Source organism: Amblyomma americanum, chromosome 2 (genome assembly GCF_052857255.1).
Source record: "Amblyomma americanum isolate KBUSLIRL-KWMA chromosome 2, ASM5285725v1, whole genome shotgun sequence".
NCBI lineage: Eukaryota > Metazoa > Arthropoda > Arachnida > Ixodida > Ixodidae > Amblyomma > Amblyomma americanum.
In genome coordinates this window covers 5075698-5093648 of record NC_135498.1, presented here as the reverse complement: position 1 = coordinate 5093648, position 17951 = coordinate 5075698, and the positions used below count along the sequence as shown (strand labels likewise).

Sequence of the window (17951 nt, the reverse complement as noted above, 5' to 3'; positions counted from 1 at the left end):
GCGGGAAAATGAGCAAAGCGCGTGTGACGGTTCTGCTTACGGCAAACATGGACGGCTCGAGCAGGGTGCATCCGTTTGTTATCGGAAAGAGCATGTCATTGTGCTGCTTCAAGAATTGCAAGCAGCTTTCCATACGCTATGCCTGTAAAAGGTAGGCCTGGATGACACGCCAACTTTTTGTTGAATGGCTGCAGGCTTGGGACGCCGAGTTCGGCAGGTTGGGCTGACGAGTCTGCCTTCTGGTGCACAACTGCTCAGCCCCATCAAACAGCTCGCAAGCTGCAGAACATTGAACTCAATTTTCTTCCGCTGAACGCCACAGTTAGACTGCAGCCCTTGGACCAGGGCATCATGAAGGCTTCCAAGGTAGGCTACAGAAGGCGACTTGTTCAGCAGCTCCTTACAAAACCTCGGCATGGGAACTGATCTCAAGATTGACCACCTCGACACCATCCATATGATTCCCGGCTCTAGCAACGACATGAAACAGGCCACGGTAGCCAACTGTTTCGGCAAGGCAAGCTTGAAATGGCTGGAGATGAATGTCTGGAAGCTTTGGGTGACAACGATGAATGCTTGGAGGACACGTTTCACGACTTGTCCCGTTTTCTTGGCGTCATCCCGTCGGAAGTTACCGCTGACCTCATCAACGTTGACAGCAAAGTTTAGGCTGTAGCTGACCTCGCTGATAAGGACATTGTTGCCGGAATAGCTGGCTTCCAAGAAGGTGATTCCAGCAACAAGAGAAAAACTGTGTTCCCATAGAGATGCGCTCGTGTGCAGCAACTGAACTGGCGTCAGCGGTCAGCCTCATGCAGTGTTGTGGCGAAATGGAAGGTACCGGGCTGTCGCACCTGAACAGTTCTGAGAAGATCGAGACTAGCATTTTCAACTTCATTACTCACAACAAAAAGCAGTCCAAAATTAATGATTTTTTTTGCCGTCAAATAGTGCTTTTACGTTGCATGCCCGGACTTTGTGGTTCATGACTCTTCATATCGGTAAGCCACATTTTTTCGTGATCACGAGTGCAGTTTCAGCCTCTACTATCTGTATATCGAATTTTCACTATATCGAAATATTTTGTGATCCCCTTAGAATATGATATATCCAAGTTCGACTGTAGTGCCTTGTCTTTTGTTGTCATGTTTTCTTTTACACCTTTTCACACGGGCTGCATGCTTTGTTGTTTAAGTGTTATATATTTCTTGAAAATCGATACAAGGATGCTCACAATGCACTAATTTCTCATTTCTGTCTTCGCATGGTGGAAAATGTTCAGGAGGAGCTGGATCTGAGTCGCAACCGGTCTGTCAGCGATGTCTCCTTGGCAACCATCAGCACTAGTTGCCTTAAGCTCAGGTTAGCCAGCGTTGCATTCAGTGCATGGGAATCCTAATCGGTTCTTACACTCTACAGGTAGCACAGCTCTGAAAACAAGCTTTACACGACACGACTTTCGGTACTGACATGAATTTGAGGATTTTGCTTCTTCTTAGATATATTAAAAGAAAGTAAAAAGCAGGCATATACAAATAGTGTTTTTTTTTGGTTCGAAGTGAATAGTAATTTTTTTCAATAATTTCTAAGCGAATAACTTGCGTACTTCTGGCACGCAAAAAAATGTTGAACTGCACAATAGGCGTTTTCAAAATCTTGTATTTTTCATACACACAACGCCATTACATGAAAAAAAGAGAGAATGCATTGAAGCTTTGTCACACGAAGCTGTGCCAACTTTCTGGAAGACTAGCCATTGGAAATTCGGGGAGCCGACCTACATGCTGTGCCAATATATTTGTGGGGTGTGAAACCTATATGTGGCCCCTCCAAGTGCTTCTCTTAATTGCGATTGCGTCATTGCGCAGCTGTTGCTTTTAATCAGTGACTCCATGACACCTACTAGGAGTTCACACTGCGTGCTCAGCGCCACCCCGCATCAGGTGTCGGAACAGGGCACCCATGCTAGCTCCCCTTCATGTTCGATAGATATAGAGGTGAAATTCTAGAGGCCCATGTACTGTGCGATGTCAGTGCACGTTAAAGAACCCCTGGTGGTCGAAATTTCCGGAGCTCTTCACTATGGTGTCCTTCATAGCCTACGTCGCTTTGCGACATTAAACCCCCATAAACCATAATCCAAACCTTCATGTTCGTGCCGTCGTGCTTGTTTAGCAAATTTCACGCAGAGAAGGGTAGCTGAAGTCAGCTCAGACTCGTTCCGTAGAAGTCAAGAGAGACATGCGTCCTCCAATTAGAGAAACATGGCATAGCGCAATCTGCTTCTGCAGGGAGCCATTGTGCATGCACAGATCACCCTGAGATTGCCACAAGACGCCGGTCAGCTGTTTGGGCAGGTCGGGACCAATTAGCATGTGCACACAGGCGGCGCGCAAAACGGGACATGCTATGCTCAATTTCTCTGTTGACGCACGCCGCCATGCTAGTTACAGCGCTTGTGAACCGCTGGTAGCGCAGCCATGGACCAGCTGACACAGCGGCATACACCAATGTGCCTTTTTCACTAGGCCACTCTGTTCATGCGCGCCTCTTCTCCTCCAGCGCCACTGGTTGAAAATGAAATCGCCTGCTCCTGCCACGCATGCACAGTTCATGTTAGTCACATGCGCATGCGACAAATGGTGGCAGCTCTCAAGTACACACTTGCCACTTTGCAACAGTAGCTGGCTCCTTATGGAACCAGGTCGTGCCTGTGCTTCCCATGTGCATTTGTTTTCAACCGGTAGCAGACAAATTTTTTCCTGTCCCCAGGGGGCGCATGTTTTGTGAAAAAGGTGGATTGGAGGGCTCACGGCTCCCTCAATTTCCTTGGGATGAGTCTAAGCTGACTGCAGCTGCCACGGCAGACAGCTCTCCTCCTTGTGAAATTCACTAAAGCATGAAACGGAACCAGCACAAGGCACATGTAGTTGGTCCCCTTTTCAACGCCTGATGCAGGGTGATGCTGGGCGTGCAGGTCTGCGGCATATACACCTCAAAGGTTTCCATGGAGTCAGTAGCCACACAACAACAGAATTGCAGTTAAGGGGGGGATGCGAGGATCAAATAGTGAAAATCTCGAAAAAGTCAAATTTTAGATAACATGAGATTTGGTATCTGCAGGTGTTTTTCATCACATCATGAAAAATTTTCCCTCAAAACAGCCCAGAATTGACTGTAAAAAACTATTTCTGTAGGATGTCTATCAACTGAGGAAACGAGGAATTCTCAAGGAATTTGAATAGTGTGGAAAACTCGGGGAAAACTCTAAAAATTTGTGCATATATAAGGGAAAGATTAGGTAATTTTATTTTATGGGAATGAAAGTCATGTTAATGGTAGCTCGCGTAACAAAGAAATCGCATGCTGGTTCGTGTAACAAAAAGGTCATGGTTCATATGGCTTGTACAAAAGACTACTTATAGCCCACAGGCCTTCCAAAGCAAACAAGCGAAAAACCTTGCGCACTTCGAATTGCAAGGAGAGTCGAAAGTTGACACTTCCCTGGCGCTGTAGTCGGTGAGAACATGCAATGCAGACAACGCGCTTCTTACATCTTCTGTGCGAGTTCTTTGATGGCCTCGTCCCTTTTTTTTTGTTTACCAGTAGACAGCTCCAGCAAAGCGGCATAAAACGTTGCGATGCTTCTGATTTGCAATGTGAGCAATGGAAGTCCCAAAATAACTCTTCCTGCGCAATGCTGCAGCTCCTTGATGGAAGCATTCTTTTCTACCGGAGGTGGTGAACACACACACACTGCAGGCTTCACAGCTTTGGGGGAGAGGGAATATGGCTTTGTGCCCTACCATATTCTGCCATTGCTGGTATAACTGCAAAGTAACCAGTTGTGTAATGACCTTACCATTCTGAGCAACTTAGTTTTATGACTGCACTGGTGCCGCAGGCAAGCTTTATGCAATGTGACAGGTGTATTGGCCTTCAAGTGCACTTTTGTCCTGCACTGGACAAATCCGAAACATTTCGAATTTGCATCTCGGATTAGGCCCGTCCAAAGTAACGCTAACGCGTCGTACTGTGTGCTATGCAGAAAGCAGTAGAGCATGAAAATGCGCTACCTGACGTCATGCTTTCTTGGGTAAACGCGAGCTGAAGATCTGGTGTCCACATTTAAATGTGCCACAGACGATCGAAAATCTTTCAGATATCAATGGAAGGGCCAAACATAAGCATGAAATTTGTGACATGAAAGAAGAACTTTGCGAATCCTGTGATTGCTGCTGAATTCTCGAAGTGGGGAAACTGTGGCCTTCATGTAGTGAACGGCACGTTCAAAGCTGCAAAAGGGTGGCAACTGGTGGAGCGTCTATGGGCTATGCATAACTTGTTCAAATGTGTACGTGCCTGATGTGCTGAATATGCGTGCATCACCAAGAGCAGCATTTACCCTTTGAAGTTTTACGCTCTGCATTGGCTTGAGAATGTTCGTGTAGCTTCAAGGGCTTCAGCGCTATTGAGGTCCTGCCTTATACTTAAATGAATGCTTTGAATCTTGTTGAGTCGAGAACAAGCAACCAACCAGCGCCAATTTCAGCATCGTCGAAACAGCCATTCGTGATCCTCTCCTGTGTGTAAAGCTAACCCTTATGCCTGCTAATGCAATATTCGAAAGCGTTTTTTCTTCATATTCGTATTCGATTCGTATTTGAAAATTTCAGTATTCGCACACCCCTATGAATTTTTGTAGCTAGTTGCTTCTGAAAGTAGCTAGATTTCATTACCAAATAGCTAGATTGGCAACATTGCTGAGTGGACACCATAGTGCCATCCCAAAGGAGGTGTGCTGAACTGAAACCTCATGACACAAGCATTCTAGAAATGCTATTCATTTGAGGAGAATACTTCTAGATATAAAAAACCAAATATTCAGGCCAATAGACTGTCGAATACTTTAATATTGGACCGAATATTCAACATTATAGAATATTTGCACAAGACTGTCCTTGTGTGTTAGCAAACTGCATGATTTTAAAAATGTCTATATGCTGTTCAAACATTTCTGTGTGCACCAGAAGTACTCAAAATATTTGCTTCGAAATTATTGAAGGAAAATTATTATTCGCTTCAAACCAAAAAACCACTATTTGCATAAGCCTATTTACGTGGAGCCCAGTTTGAGAACCGCTGTTCTAAACTACTCCAGGTCAATAGGGCCAATGTTTTATGTTGCTTGGAAGGGGATTATTTTCCACACGCACACACAAAAAAAGAAAACATGGGAGGCTTGGCCAGCTTGCCGGGACTCGAAGGCTGTCGTCATGTTTTGTGCACAGAATTTCATGGTGAGCCACTACAAATATTTCATGTTTAGGCTACTTTTTCTCATAAGGTGGCACTGCTTTTGCTCAAATCTCAAGATTTTTTATCCTGGAAAGACAATCTGTGAGTGTGGAATGACTTGTCCTTGGCATTTGTTGTCTCTTTAAAACCTAGAAGCTTCAAGGATCCTGCTGACATAATCCAGGAACCCGTAGGTTCAGTGGACCCGGCTTTTGAGGCACTGCAATAGTGCATGATCATAGTACTTGTGGTCGGAAATCGTAGTCTCTGAGAAAGTGTATGCAAGATGTTGAGCTCGGGATTACTGGTTGTTAGTGTATACAGTGGAACCTCACTAATTCTGACCTCTGGTTTATTGAAACCGATTACTGGACTATTTTTATTCTAAGCTCTGCATAATTCACAGACATTTTTTATTCCTTTCAAAATCAAATTGTTGAGATTCGACTGTGCATGTGTGCTCTTCGCCAAGTATGCATACATGTGTTTATTCTACTTGGTTCTGCACCATGCACTTTATGAGGAACTTGGTGCCTAAGACATGCAATGTGTTGTTCAGGTGCCTGGATCTTACTAACTGTGAGAACGGCATCACTGATGCTGCGATGGTTCATGTGGCTAAGCTGCCGGAGTTGAGGCATCTGAAGATCAACAACGTACGCAAGGTATGTTTCTCTTGTAGTCCTACTCGCATTGCTCTTCTAACACAGCTTGAGCAGCAGAACCATTCTTGAGGTAGTAATGATAGTTGGTTACTTGTCCTGTAGAAACTCTTGGGACACAGTGGTCACTTAATGCCAAGGGTGTCTCAGAAATGTAGGAGTACATTACTCTGTCAAGCCCTCTAGCCACATTGTTGGCACCCTTGGAGAGGCTTCTGCTATGGTTGTTATCACACATCCTTATTTTATGCTGTAATCATTATGCAGTGCGAACCGGATTTTACAAAGTTGGTGTGAGTGCCAAAGTTTTCGTAAAATTGGCCAGGTCTTAAAATTTAGAAGATGTAAATGAGGGACCCAGCAGCATGCCTGCCAACTCTTCCTGATCACACAGACAGTACCTTACTTCTCCCAAAAACTGTCCCCGACTTCATTCGCAATTATTTTCTCTTATCTCACAGCATGCAATGCAGGCTAACCATAATTGCTAGCACGTACTGTATTGATGTGGTTGAAGCCAAACTGACCACTACGAACCAGGTGCCCGTTTTCGATCTTATCTGATTTTGGGAATGATGAGATGTGTTGTTCTGCGGTCCAAGTTAGAGCGCAGAGCAAGGATGACAGCACTTGCTGGTGGCCCGTATTTGTTGCGTGCATCATCGATGACAGCATGGAAGAACAGACGGAAGCAGTCAGCCTTTCAGGGATGGTTCACTATCAGTTGTCGCGGTGACTGCGAATCTTGAGAAAGGATTATCTTTAGATGCTTGCTGCTGTTCCTAGCTCACTGGACACGAGACTAGCAAGAAAAAAAAGATGAGTGCCAGAGGCCTCTGGGGCATAGTTCTCTAGAACTTCTGTTGTTGAACTGCTATCACTCGTAAAAATATCCTTGTGGAGGTCGCTGTTGTGCCCGGACAACCAGCCCGGATTCCAAATCTACAAGATGCCAAAATTTTTCCTGCGAACGCCCTTGGACAAGCCCGGTGCTGCGCCGCAAGGCAACAGCGCCCTAACGCTCCCTTTATAAGCTAAGACGCCCTATGGAGAAGCATCGGCGAGCGACATGTCCAAATGTGCAGCAAATTGCTAGACAGCCAGGTGCCGGTTTCCCTTTCCCCCTGGAAGTCACCGCATGCAGCAAACTTGAAGCGGGTGGCCAGTGCGGTCGCAGTTTGGACCTGTCGGACGGCCGTCAAGTGCTGGCTTTGTATTGGACCATTTGAGTGACAACCGTTTCTCGGGGCTTTATAAGCCCCAACACTGCTGCCTGGAGAGCACCTCCGATCCACCGAGCCTGATCTACAGAGAGACCGACCCACCGTGAGCCGAGTGCTGCTCATGAGGGGAGTGAGATGTGTGACGCGCTGGAGCCTCGCCGGACGTCGCCGTGCGAGAACAGTCGCGTTTACGGTTAGTTCTCGGCTCCCGTGCCAATCTTGTCCTGTGTAATGACCTGTACATAGTGTATAAAATCCCTTTTGTTATTCTCACCGACGCCTGACTCGGAGTCTTCGCTGTCGACTTATGAGCTGGCAACGCTCTGTCACAAAACGGGTGGCGAGCGCAACGGGACCACCTCAAAGTCACAACATCGCCTAGGAAGCGACTGCGGCCATATTTATTAAAGACTTCCGAAGGAGAGAGAGCGGCGAAGTGGCAGCGGCAGTGACTGGCCAAGGGTAACGTCCTAAGGCATTCTAACCAGCGCGTGCTGGGGACACTTCGTCATATAGAACATTTCGCCACTGCTGGCTGCACTGGTCGCTACAGGGCTCCCCTCTAGATGACTAGTTGATGAAGAAGCAGGTATGTGCATGTACGATGCTCAAAGGGGTTGCAACAAATCGACGGCTAATTCATTGAAATAATCATGCAGGCCGTCTGGGGTACGAAGGCAAGGCCCAGGCAGGCGACTTTGGCTGTGGCGTTGCGGCCCAGCTTTCGGTGAGCATAGAGGGATGCGTAGTGGCAGGTGAGGTAGGTGGGTCGGCCTTCTATGGGGACCCAGTGCGAGCGGTACAGGTGCAGCAACTGATGACTGGCGCATGAGGGAAGGCGCAGCCGAGATAGCTGGGGGTGTCGTGGGTCGTGAGATTCGCCCAGCTGTTGCCGGTCCGAGCTGCCCGTTACTCGGGCGGGTGGCTACGGGGAGGCACAGCATGGTGCAAGGCAGGGGAATGGCTGTGGTGGACTGCATGTGGCTGCTGGGACACGCTCACTGCTGGTCGTGGACTGATTGGCTTGAACGTGACTGGCGGCCGCACAAGTGGCGCCCTTGCCACTGGCACCGAGCCGTTCATGGAGGGGGACACCGGCGAGGTAGCGGCAATCGAAGGCTGCCCAGCACCATGACAGCAACCGGGTTCATGTCTGCTGGCCTGGTCAGCCTAGGCATCTTGCTAGGCGGCGGCAGATGAACCTGCAGCGTGGTTGGAACCTGAATCTGCTGTGGGCTAGAGATTGTATGCGGTGCTCTCCCGTCGAACTTGCGTTTGGTTGCTGATGAATCATTGTGTCTGGCAGCATTAAATATTCTAACACGGGTGGGGAGCAAGAAGGGCCCACATCAGTGGCCTGGCTGGTTTAAGGACAGGCACTGGCACCGGTTCAGGTCCTTTTCGGGCGAAGTAGGGCTGGTGACAACCGCCCTGCTTCTTACTGCTGTCACCGGTTTGGCCTTCTCATACTGCTCCTTATGACCTTTAGTGTGTTGCGGACCATTTGAGGGGCTGGGGGTTTGGTTAGCACGCTTGGTGTTTGCCGAGGGCTCTTTAGCATCAGCTGGCTGCAGCTTCGACGTCGCTGCAGAGACCTGTTGACCTGCAGTGTCGAACACACCCTTTGCATGCGCACACGCGCAACGCTGGGCTGGCACGCGCAGCGCCCCGCTGTCCGATGCACCACTGTCGACGCACCGTGTTCACAAATCCTCCGAGGATCTTTTGTGCACCTCACATATCCCCCCCTTTGAAAAAGTTTTTTTCGCGTAGAAAAAAACTGTCGTTGGTGCACACAACACTTATGTTCATGTGGGAAGTAGACAAACGGCGTTGACACACGAACACTAATGTTCACATGATAAACGGACAAGTTAGACGCCGTCGTAATCACAGAAGGCACTTTACACAGTGACACATGGAGACACATGGAAATGCGCTCAGAGGGAACATGTCAAACCTTATACTTGGAGGGTCAAACCTTATGCATGTGACAAAAGGGAAAATAAAAACAGGTGGGATCGGTAGCTGTGCATCAGCGCAGGCTACTAATCCGATACTTTTCACAATGCAGGTGTTTGCCTTCGCTGTGCAACTGCTTTTCGCCACTCTACCATCTGCCTCCTGTTCATCAGTTTTGACCGCCGCTCTGAAGTTCCTTGAAAAAGGCCTTTTTCATCCACCTGCCACATCACCATTGCTGCCCCATCGCCTACCTTCATCGCTGCCAGAGGACGTCATCTTGGACCATCAGTGGCCAGTCCCATCACCAAGAACATCATCCGATAATTCTATCAGCCATATAAAGCCCCTGCTGTCATCGCCGCCGCTCTGTGGGCTCGGTAGCTGCGCATCAGCGCAGGCTACTAACCCGATACTTTTCACAATGCAGGTGTTTGCCTTCGCTGTGCAACTGCTTTTCGCCGCTCTACCGTCTGCCTCCTGTTCATCAGTTTTGACCGCCGCTCCTTTCCTTGAAAAAGACCTTTTTCATCCACCTGCCCCATCACCGTTGCTGCCCCATCGCCTACCCTCATCGCCGCCAGAGGACGTCATCTTGGACCATCAGTGGCCAGTCCCATCACCAAGAACACCATCTGATAATTCTATCAGCCATATAAAGCCCCTGCTGTCATCACCGCCGCTCTGTGGGCTTGGTAGCTGTGCATCAGCACAGGCTACTAATCCGATACTTTTCACAATGCAGGTTAGCAATAAGTTTTCCGTACTTGCTAAAAAAACCCAGTAACTACTTTTTATTGCAGCTGCCAAGCCCTCAGTGTTGCTGTAGTATTGCTGCCGAGTGTTCACGTGTTCTTCGTTTTCTTTTACTATTGTCAGGCGATGTTGAAACTAACCCAGGCCCCGACCGTTACGACAGCATACTTTCCGAGCTCCAGAAACTAACTACCGGACAAGCTACATTAATTTCAGATCTGCAGGACATTAAACACCAACTAAAAACTACCGAAACAACCTTGGCCGACTTAAACAAGCGCATGGACACTCTAGAATCACACTACGCCACACTTTCTACTCTCCATTCTGAAATCGACGCCCTGAAAACTTTTAACACTGAACTTACCTGCAGGGTCGACAAACTGGAAGCACGTATGGACAATGCAGAAAATCGGTCTCGCTGTAACAATCTCATTTTTTACAATATTCCTGACACTAACCCCACTGAAACGTATGCAGACTCGGAAGAAACAATCATTCACCATTGCTCCACTCAACTAGGTTTTGCCATCGAACCCAATCTAATCGAGCGTGCTCACCGCCTCGGGCGCCGCTCTACTGATCGCACCAGGCTAATCATCGTTAAATTCACGTCATCGAAAACTAAAGAAAGCATCCTTTCCTTAGGCAATAAGCTGAAAGGGACCAACTACAGTATTGGCGAAGACTTCTCCCTTCCCGTCCGTAACGCCCGCAAACACCTTGTAGCCTTTGCCAAATCGGTATCCGATAAGTTCTCTTTGCGCTTCAAAACATTACACATTGGTCCCAAACGCTACATATTCGATTAATCATCACAAACAGTCAAAGAGGTAAAATAGCAACCATCTCAGCCCCTGTCGCAGATCGTTCTAGGCATGTACACCAAGAAGCCCTTTCATTGTCAGCAATCTTTACTAACGTGCGAAGTTTCATTTCAAAGCGCGACATTTTTTCCCATATCGTCACTTCATCTGCCAGTAACATACTAGTCTTGGCAGAAATGTGGCTTAACAGCGATATTTCCGATAGTGAAGTGCTCTCTGACTTGCCCAATTTCTGTGTTTTTCGCAAAGATCGCCTAGATCGAAGAGGAGGAGGGGTACTGATTGCCACCGCTCGAGACCTATCATGCTCAGCCATCAACTTTTCATCAGATATAGAAATAATATGGGTTTTATGCCACGCTTCACCTAAATCAGTTGTGATCGGCGTTTGCTACAGGCCTCCTAACAGCCCAGATTTCTTGCGAAAACTTAATAACACATTGAATGAAATTAAAGCTAAACACCCTAACACATGCACTCTCCTATTCGGAGACTTAAATTTTCCGAGTATCGACTGGATTAATCTAACCGCTACAGGTAATAAGGATGCTAATGAATTTCTAGACGTTTGCCTTAATTTTAATCTCATTCAAACTGTATCCGAGCCAACTTGTGTAACCGAAGACTGCGCAAATATTCTAGATCTATTATTAACGGATAACCTTGAATGCGTTCATTCTATCACGTATCTACCAGGCATCAGCGATCATCACGTCATACATGCTGGCTTCACGATTAAACCATCCTTACGCGCAACAACTAAAAGAACTATCCGATTATACGATAAAGGAAACTATACAGCAATAAATAATGAACTTTGCGCATTTTTGCCAGCATTTCAATCTAACTTTAATCAAAGATCCATTCATGATAACTGGTCCTTGTTTAAGAGGAAAATCGATGATTTGGTCGACAGGTTTATTCCGAACATAAATATACGGACTAACCCTCAAAACCCATGGTTCACAAATACACTCAGACGCCTTGAAAATAAAAAGAAGCGTCTTTTCCGATCGGCCAAGTTGCTTCCTAGTCAGAACGCTTGGAACAAATATTTCGCAGCCGAAAAAACGTACTTATCAAGTATTCGAGAAGCCAAGCGCACCTTTTTCAACTCCGATCTGCCTAAAATGTTGTCAACTAACCCCCGTAGGTTCTGGCAAGTCATTAACCCCCAGTACACACGCACTATTTCCCTCACCGATGGTTCGGGTGAAACTGTATGCGAAACAGAATGCGCCAATATGTTCAACGCAGCCTTTTCTTCCGTGTTTACTAATGAAACAGATCCGACATTTCCTCCAAACGCCCCAGTTATTCAAGATACTGTGCCTTCTCTTACATTTTCTTCAGCAGGAATTTCGTCACTAATTGAAAACATTAAACTTTCATCCTCTGCAGGAACTGACAATATCAACGCTAAAATACTGATTAATACCAAAGATATATGTTCATCTCTGTTGTGCTTGTTATTCGCTCAGTCACTCTTCACAGGTCAACTGCCCATAGACTGGAAAATTGGGAAGGTCGTTCCAGTCTACAAATCAGGTAACAAGAACTCGCCACTTAATTACCGTCCCATCTCTCTAACTAGCATTCCTTGCAAAATCATGGAAGACGTTATCTATACCCATATCATGGCATTCCTTGATTCGAACAACTTTTTTCAACTTGCTCAGCACGGGTTTCGTCGGGGTTATCCCTGCGAGACCCAACTTGCTACGTTCATTCACGATCTGCATGCTAATCTTGTTTGTAATCTACAGACTGACATCGTATTTTTAGATTTTGCAAAAGCCTTTGATAAAGTGCCCCATAAACGCCTCCTGATAAAACTTTCCCAATTAAATTTGCACCCCCATATTTTGCAGTGGATTGAAGAGTTTTTAACTAATCGTTCGCAGTTTGTCTCCGTTAGCAATAAGAACTCTAACTCACTCCTAGTAACGTCAGGCGTTCCACAGGGATCTGTGCTTGGCCCACTACTGTTTCTCGTGTACATTAATGATCTGCCTTCAAACGTAACATCTAACATACGCATGTTCGCTGACGACTGTGTACTTTATCGTGCTATTCTCACCACTGCTGACCAATCTTCTCTTCAAAATGATCTCAATGCTGTTCAGGAGTGGTGTAATAAGTGGCTAATGGAACTTAACCCACGTAAATGTAATCTTTTGTCCATCAGCCGCCGCCGTAATCCTCTAATTTTCTCTTACGAAATATCAGAAGTTCCCGTACAACTAGTTCAGTCATACAAGTACCTAGGCATAACAATTTCTAGCGATCTTTCTTGGAGCTTGCATGTTACTAACATAATATCGTCAGCAAACAAGATGCTAGGTTTCCTCAAGTGCCATCTTCACCATGCTCCAAAACGTGTCAAGTTATTAGCTTACAAATCATTCGTCAGGTCCAAACTAGAATTTGCATCGCCCATTTGGAATCCTCATCAAGCTTACCTCATCAATGCCCTCGAATCTGTTCAAAGTCGCGCTGCTCGCTTCATTCATTCATCGTACTCTTATGACATCAGCGTTTCCCCCTTAAAAACAGCATCCGGATTATCACCCTTATCGCTCCGCCGTCGCATTGCCAGCCTGTCTTTATTTCACAAATTCTTCCACAGCCGTATGCACATCGCACCTTATATTCTTCTCCCAGCACGCATATCTCATCGCACCAGCCATCACCTACAAGTTGCCCGTCCACGCTCACGCACCGTCACTTTTTCTAATTCCTTCTTTCCTCGTGCAGCCGCAGACTGGAACGGCCTTCCAAACAATGTTGCCATCATCACTTGCCCAAGTCTTTTCGCTGAAAATGTTAAAACTTTCCTGTTATTGTGAATCTGTGCTTTTAATTGTTACCACCCCTTATGTAACACCCCTCTTTTGGGGCCTTTAAGGTAATAAAATGAAAATGAAAGTACAGAATATCAAACACAAACTTTGCACATGTCTGTACCATAAAGCTGAATATGTACACACTGAACCATCCATAACCAGAGAACGAAGGAAGAAGAAAGAAAAACCACCCACAAACTATGCCAGGCTACATTTGCACAGGTAACACCTGCAAACACCGGATAATAGTACTGTACATTTTGTATCACCCTCCGGCAATTTATAAACCACTCATGCAATCAGTGCCTACGTTTTCTGATCCTGTCAACTTCTTCGATTACAACGAAAGATGATGCTTGGGCGGTCTCTTGGGACGCATGCTCTTTGTATCGCTTAAGCATATTGATGTGAAAGAGCTTCGTAGTGTGGCCCAAGTCGATCCAATAATCCACATCGTTCTTTTTGTTTGCCAGAAACCACGAATGGACCTTTCCACTGCATCAGGAGTTTATTGTGGCTACTCGGCAAAAGAATGAGGGCACGATCTCCAACCCTTGACTGCCGCTTCTTGCTGTTCCTGTCATAGTATTTCTTGCGAGACTGTTGGGCATGCAACAGATTTTGATGTGCGCTCTCACACTTTGCTCGAGACGTTCTCTTAGATCGGGAACGTATCCATATGTCATCTTTGTGGCTTCTCCCAGCTATTCCCTGGTCCAGAGCTCTCTGAGAACTGCGAGCGGTCCTCGCAAGTGACGTCAAAATATCAACTCAAATGGAGAAAACGCCAGACTCGCCTGCGGTACCTCTCTGTATGCGAACAGAAGCGGAACGATATAACGATCTCACGTTTTGGGCTGCTCCTGACTGAGCTTCCGCAGCATCTGCTTGAGTGTGCCGTTAAATTTCTCCATTGTCCCAATGCACATCGGATGGTAAGGGGTCGTGCTGAGATGTTTCACTGCCAAGAGATCATTGAGCTCTCTCATCATTTCGGAAGTGAAACAGGAGCCCTGGTCTCAAAGGATCTCTCTCGGAATAGCCTATTCGTGAAAATATCTCCACCAAACCTTCTGCCACGGTTGCTGAATCTATCTTTGGCAGAGCCACGGCGTTGGGATCAGAGCTGTGCACGGGCTTGGGCCGGCCTGAAAGCCTGGATCCGGCCCGGCCCACGGGCTGGGCTCGGGCCATTTGGAGATTCTCTCACTCGGGCTTGGGCCATGTCCGGGCCAGGCTTTCTATGTCTCGGACGGGCCAGTCGGGCTCCCCGATTTCGACTGCGTACCTTATGCGAAAGTATGCTTGTCGTCTCGCATGTAGGTACAGCAGGAAGTGCAATGTATTTATTAATCAAAAATGGAATCTACAGGGACGGGAGAAAAATACAAACGCTAACAAAAGCTAGCGGAGGCTTGGAATGCGTTCTCGGTTCTACCAAGTACTGACGCCCGGCCCGGGCCTTAACCCGGCCTAAGGCCGAGCCCCGATCAAATGGAGTGTCGATAAGAGGCATGCGTCCCAACAGAGCTTTCCCTACTTTGCCTTTTGGGCAAGTCCTTTGTCATGAGTCGCACAGCCTGACATACCTCTTAATCTCCTCCTGCACTCCTAGCCAGTAGAATTCTTCCAGAACTTGATCTGTGGTCTTCTTAATGCCCTGATGCCCCGCCAACGGGCTATCGTGGGCAAGGCTTAACACCTGTGATCTACACGACTTTGGAAGAGTTACCTGTCGAACCTCTCTGCCAGAGGCGAGTTATAGAGGCGATACAGCAATCCTTTTCGACAGAATACGCGAAGTGCTGTGCTTGCCATGGAACACCTTTCCTACTTTCACCCAACACGCCTTCAATGACTCATCATCTCTTTGCTGTGTTTTTAGCATTTCCTTGGTGAACCTCACGGGACAATGCTTAAGCAGTATTTTCCCTCCTTCGCCCGGAAACTTCCTTTCCAGCCAACACCACTGTTGGGCTCTTGCTCTGACCATTTTCACTGGCAACCTCGTCATTGATTATGTCAGGACATAATTTAGCAACGCCCTCCAATTTCTTCCAATTAATGTCTGGATTTGACGGCTCATGGGCCTCTGGTGTATTTCCAATTATGACATCGTACAATGGTGTCTCTATGCACTTTACCAGAGAGAGAGAGAGAAAGACGGAAAGGCAGGGAGGTTAACTAGGCAGTGCCCGGTATGCTACCCTACACGTGGGAAGGGGAATGGAGGGAGAGATAGAAAGGGGAGAGAACAAAGGGAGATGATCACTTTTGTACATGTCCGTTGGCCGTTACTTGCAGGGTACACAGGGCACACACGGATAGTTCACAATCTTGCACTCAGTCCTGAGTCCTTCAAGAACTTGAAAAGTGCCTTCAAAGCTGTCCTCTGCGATGAAGGCTTATTCCAAGGACCCAGAATCTTGGCTTCAGTAAGGGGCCGAGGATCTAAACGGCGGAGTGTTGCAGCCAGAAGTACACGCTCACGCTGAACCGAGGGCAGTTACAAAGGTGTTCTATAGCTTCGTCGCACCCACAGATCTCACACGCAGGAGTGTCTGCCATTGCGATTAAGTGGGAGTAGGCATTTGTGAACGCCACTCCCAGCCACAGGCGACACAACAGCGTAGCATCGCAGTGAAAAAACGATATAGACTTTTGCCTTGGGAACTTCCAGACTACTGCCAACAACAAGGAACACCGATCTCGAGCTGGTGAGAGCCGAGTCAGGAACTAGTGCTCTCTGCACCACCACTGTATTTCTCCCCGTGTCCCGTAAAACCCGTACGGGTAGGCCTCTGAGCTCGCCCTCTAGTACAGCCATGTGTTGGGCGTCTGCAGGCTTTTTCCGGACAAGTCCGACCATCACCTTATCCTCAGCTGGTTCAAGCCTATCTGCTGTTGTGGACGCAGTTTCAGGCACAACACTCTCTGGTTGAACACAACAAAACGATTGCTTCTGGTTTTCCTGCTTCTTTGAGCAGGAACTTATATCATGCCCTGTTTTTCGGCAATAAACGCAATAAAGCTGTTTTGGCTTAAAGCGACAGTAGCAGCCTTCAGCCTTATGTCCCGGTCGGTTACAAATGAGGCACTTTCATGACTGTCTATTTGATGGAACATCCTTTTCTCTCGGGACGCCCACCTCGAACGATTCTTTGAAGAAAGGCAAATTTCTTTGCCGCTGGGCCTCTAGAAAGTTGTCTGCTGCCTCAGCCATTTTGTCCAGCGTCTTGCACTCTCTTTCTCGAAGGAAAATCGCCAGACGACTATGGCTGTTCCTCATGAACTGTTCGGCCACCGCCGAGGCACGTAAATCATCATACATTGTGGCCGTTCCCGACGTCTCGACCCATCGATCGAAAAGACTGAGCAAACGTGTTGCATATTGCTTGCCTGTTTCTTTATCAAGCGGCTTACTTTCACGAAACTTTTCGTGATAACTTTCTGCCGTAAACTGAAAATGTTGGAGCAAAGCTAGTTTTGCCTTACCATAATCCATTGAATCTGCTGGGGACAGTCGACCGAACACACGGGGAGCTTCCCCAGTCAGACATACTGCGTGCTGTAGCCCGTTTTTTCTTGGGCCAGCTGTTCCCTTCTGCGATACTCTCAAAACGTTTGAGGTATGCATCTAAGTCATCCCTGCGATCGTCGAAAGGCGGGATCAATTTGTGTGGGAGCTAACCGCTGCTGAGGGCCCCGGTGCGGGTTCTCGATTACCCCCACCTGCTTCTGCGAGCCTTAATTGGAGCTGCAATCTACGCTGTTCAATTTCTGCTAGTGACTTTGCATGCTCGCGTTTGGCTTCTGCTAACAACTTTGCATGCTCGCGTTCGGCTTGTGCTTTGCGCTGCTTAGCCCCTGCTTGCGCCTTGGCATGCTCGCGTTTGGCTTCTGCTTGGGCCTTGGTGTGTGTGTGTTCGGCTTCTGCTTGCGCCTTGGCATGCTTGCGTTTGGCTGCACGTGTAGCGCGTTTCTTTTCCTGCTCAGCAGCAACCCACGAACGCAGCTCGGCGTCTTTCAACCCCAACTCTTTGCCTAATTCAATTGATTCCTTTAGTGTGCTCATTGTTTCCTTATTCTTAAAAAAAAATTCCTCAATAAGTTAAACGGCTTCATCCTGTCGCGCGGACACCAGTTGTCGCGGTAATTGGTAGCACGTCCTCGACTTTCCGAAGGGGAACGCTATCGTGTGCAGATTCGGACAAGAGAACAAAGGGATCAAAAGAAACAAAACGAAGTCGTATTTATAATTTAGAGGAAAAGGGGCCAATAAGAAACGGACACGAAAACAAAAAAAAACACACTCAACGTGCGTACATCACTACAGAATAAAAGGGAAGAGTTCACTAGGTATTGAGCTTCCCAGGT

General features: G+C 47.2%; 1 protein-coding gene across 1 annotated transcript in view; it reads left to right on the top strand.

Moving 5' to 3' along the window:
• Positions 1-17951, top strand: part of LOC144120460 (putative RNA-binding protein EEED8.10) — a 76314-nt gene that overhangs the window by 43898 nt on the left and 14465 nt on the right. The window contains exons 15-16 of the mRNA XM_077652871.1: positions 1283-1362; positions 5858-5963. Coding sequence (XP_077508997.1) covers positions 1283-1362; positions 5858-5963 — 186 coding nt within the window. The remainder of the gene's footprint in view (positions 1-1282; positions 1363-5857; positions 5964-17951) is intronic.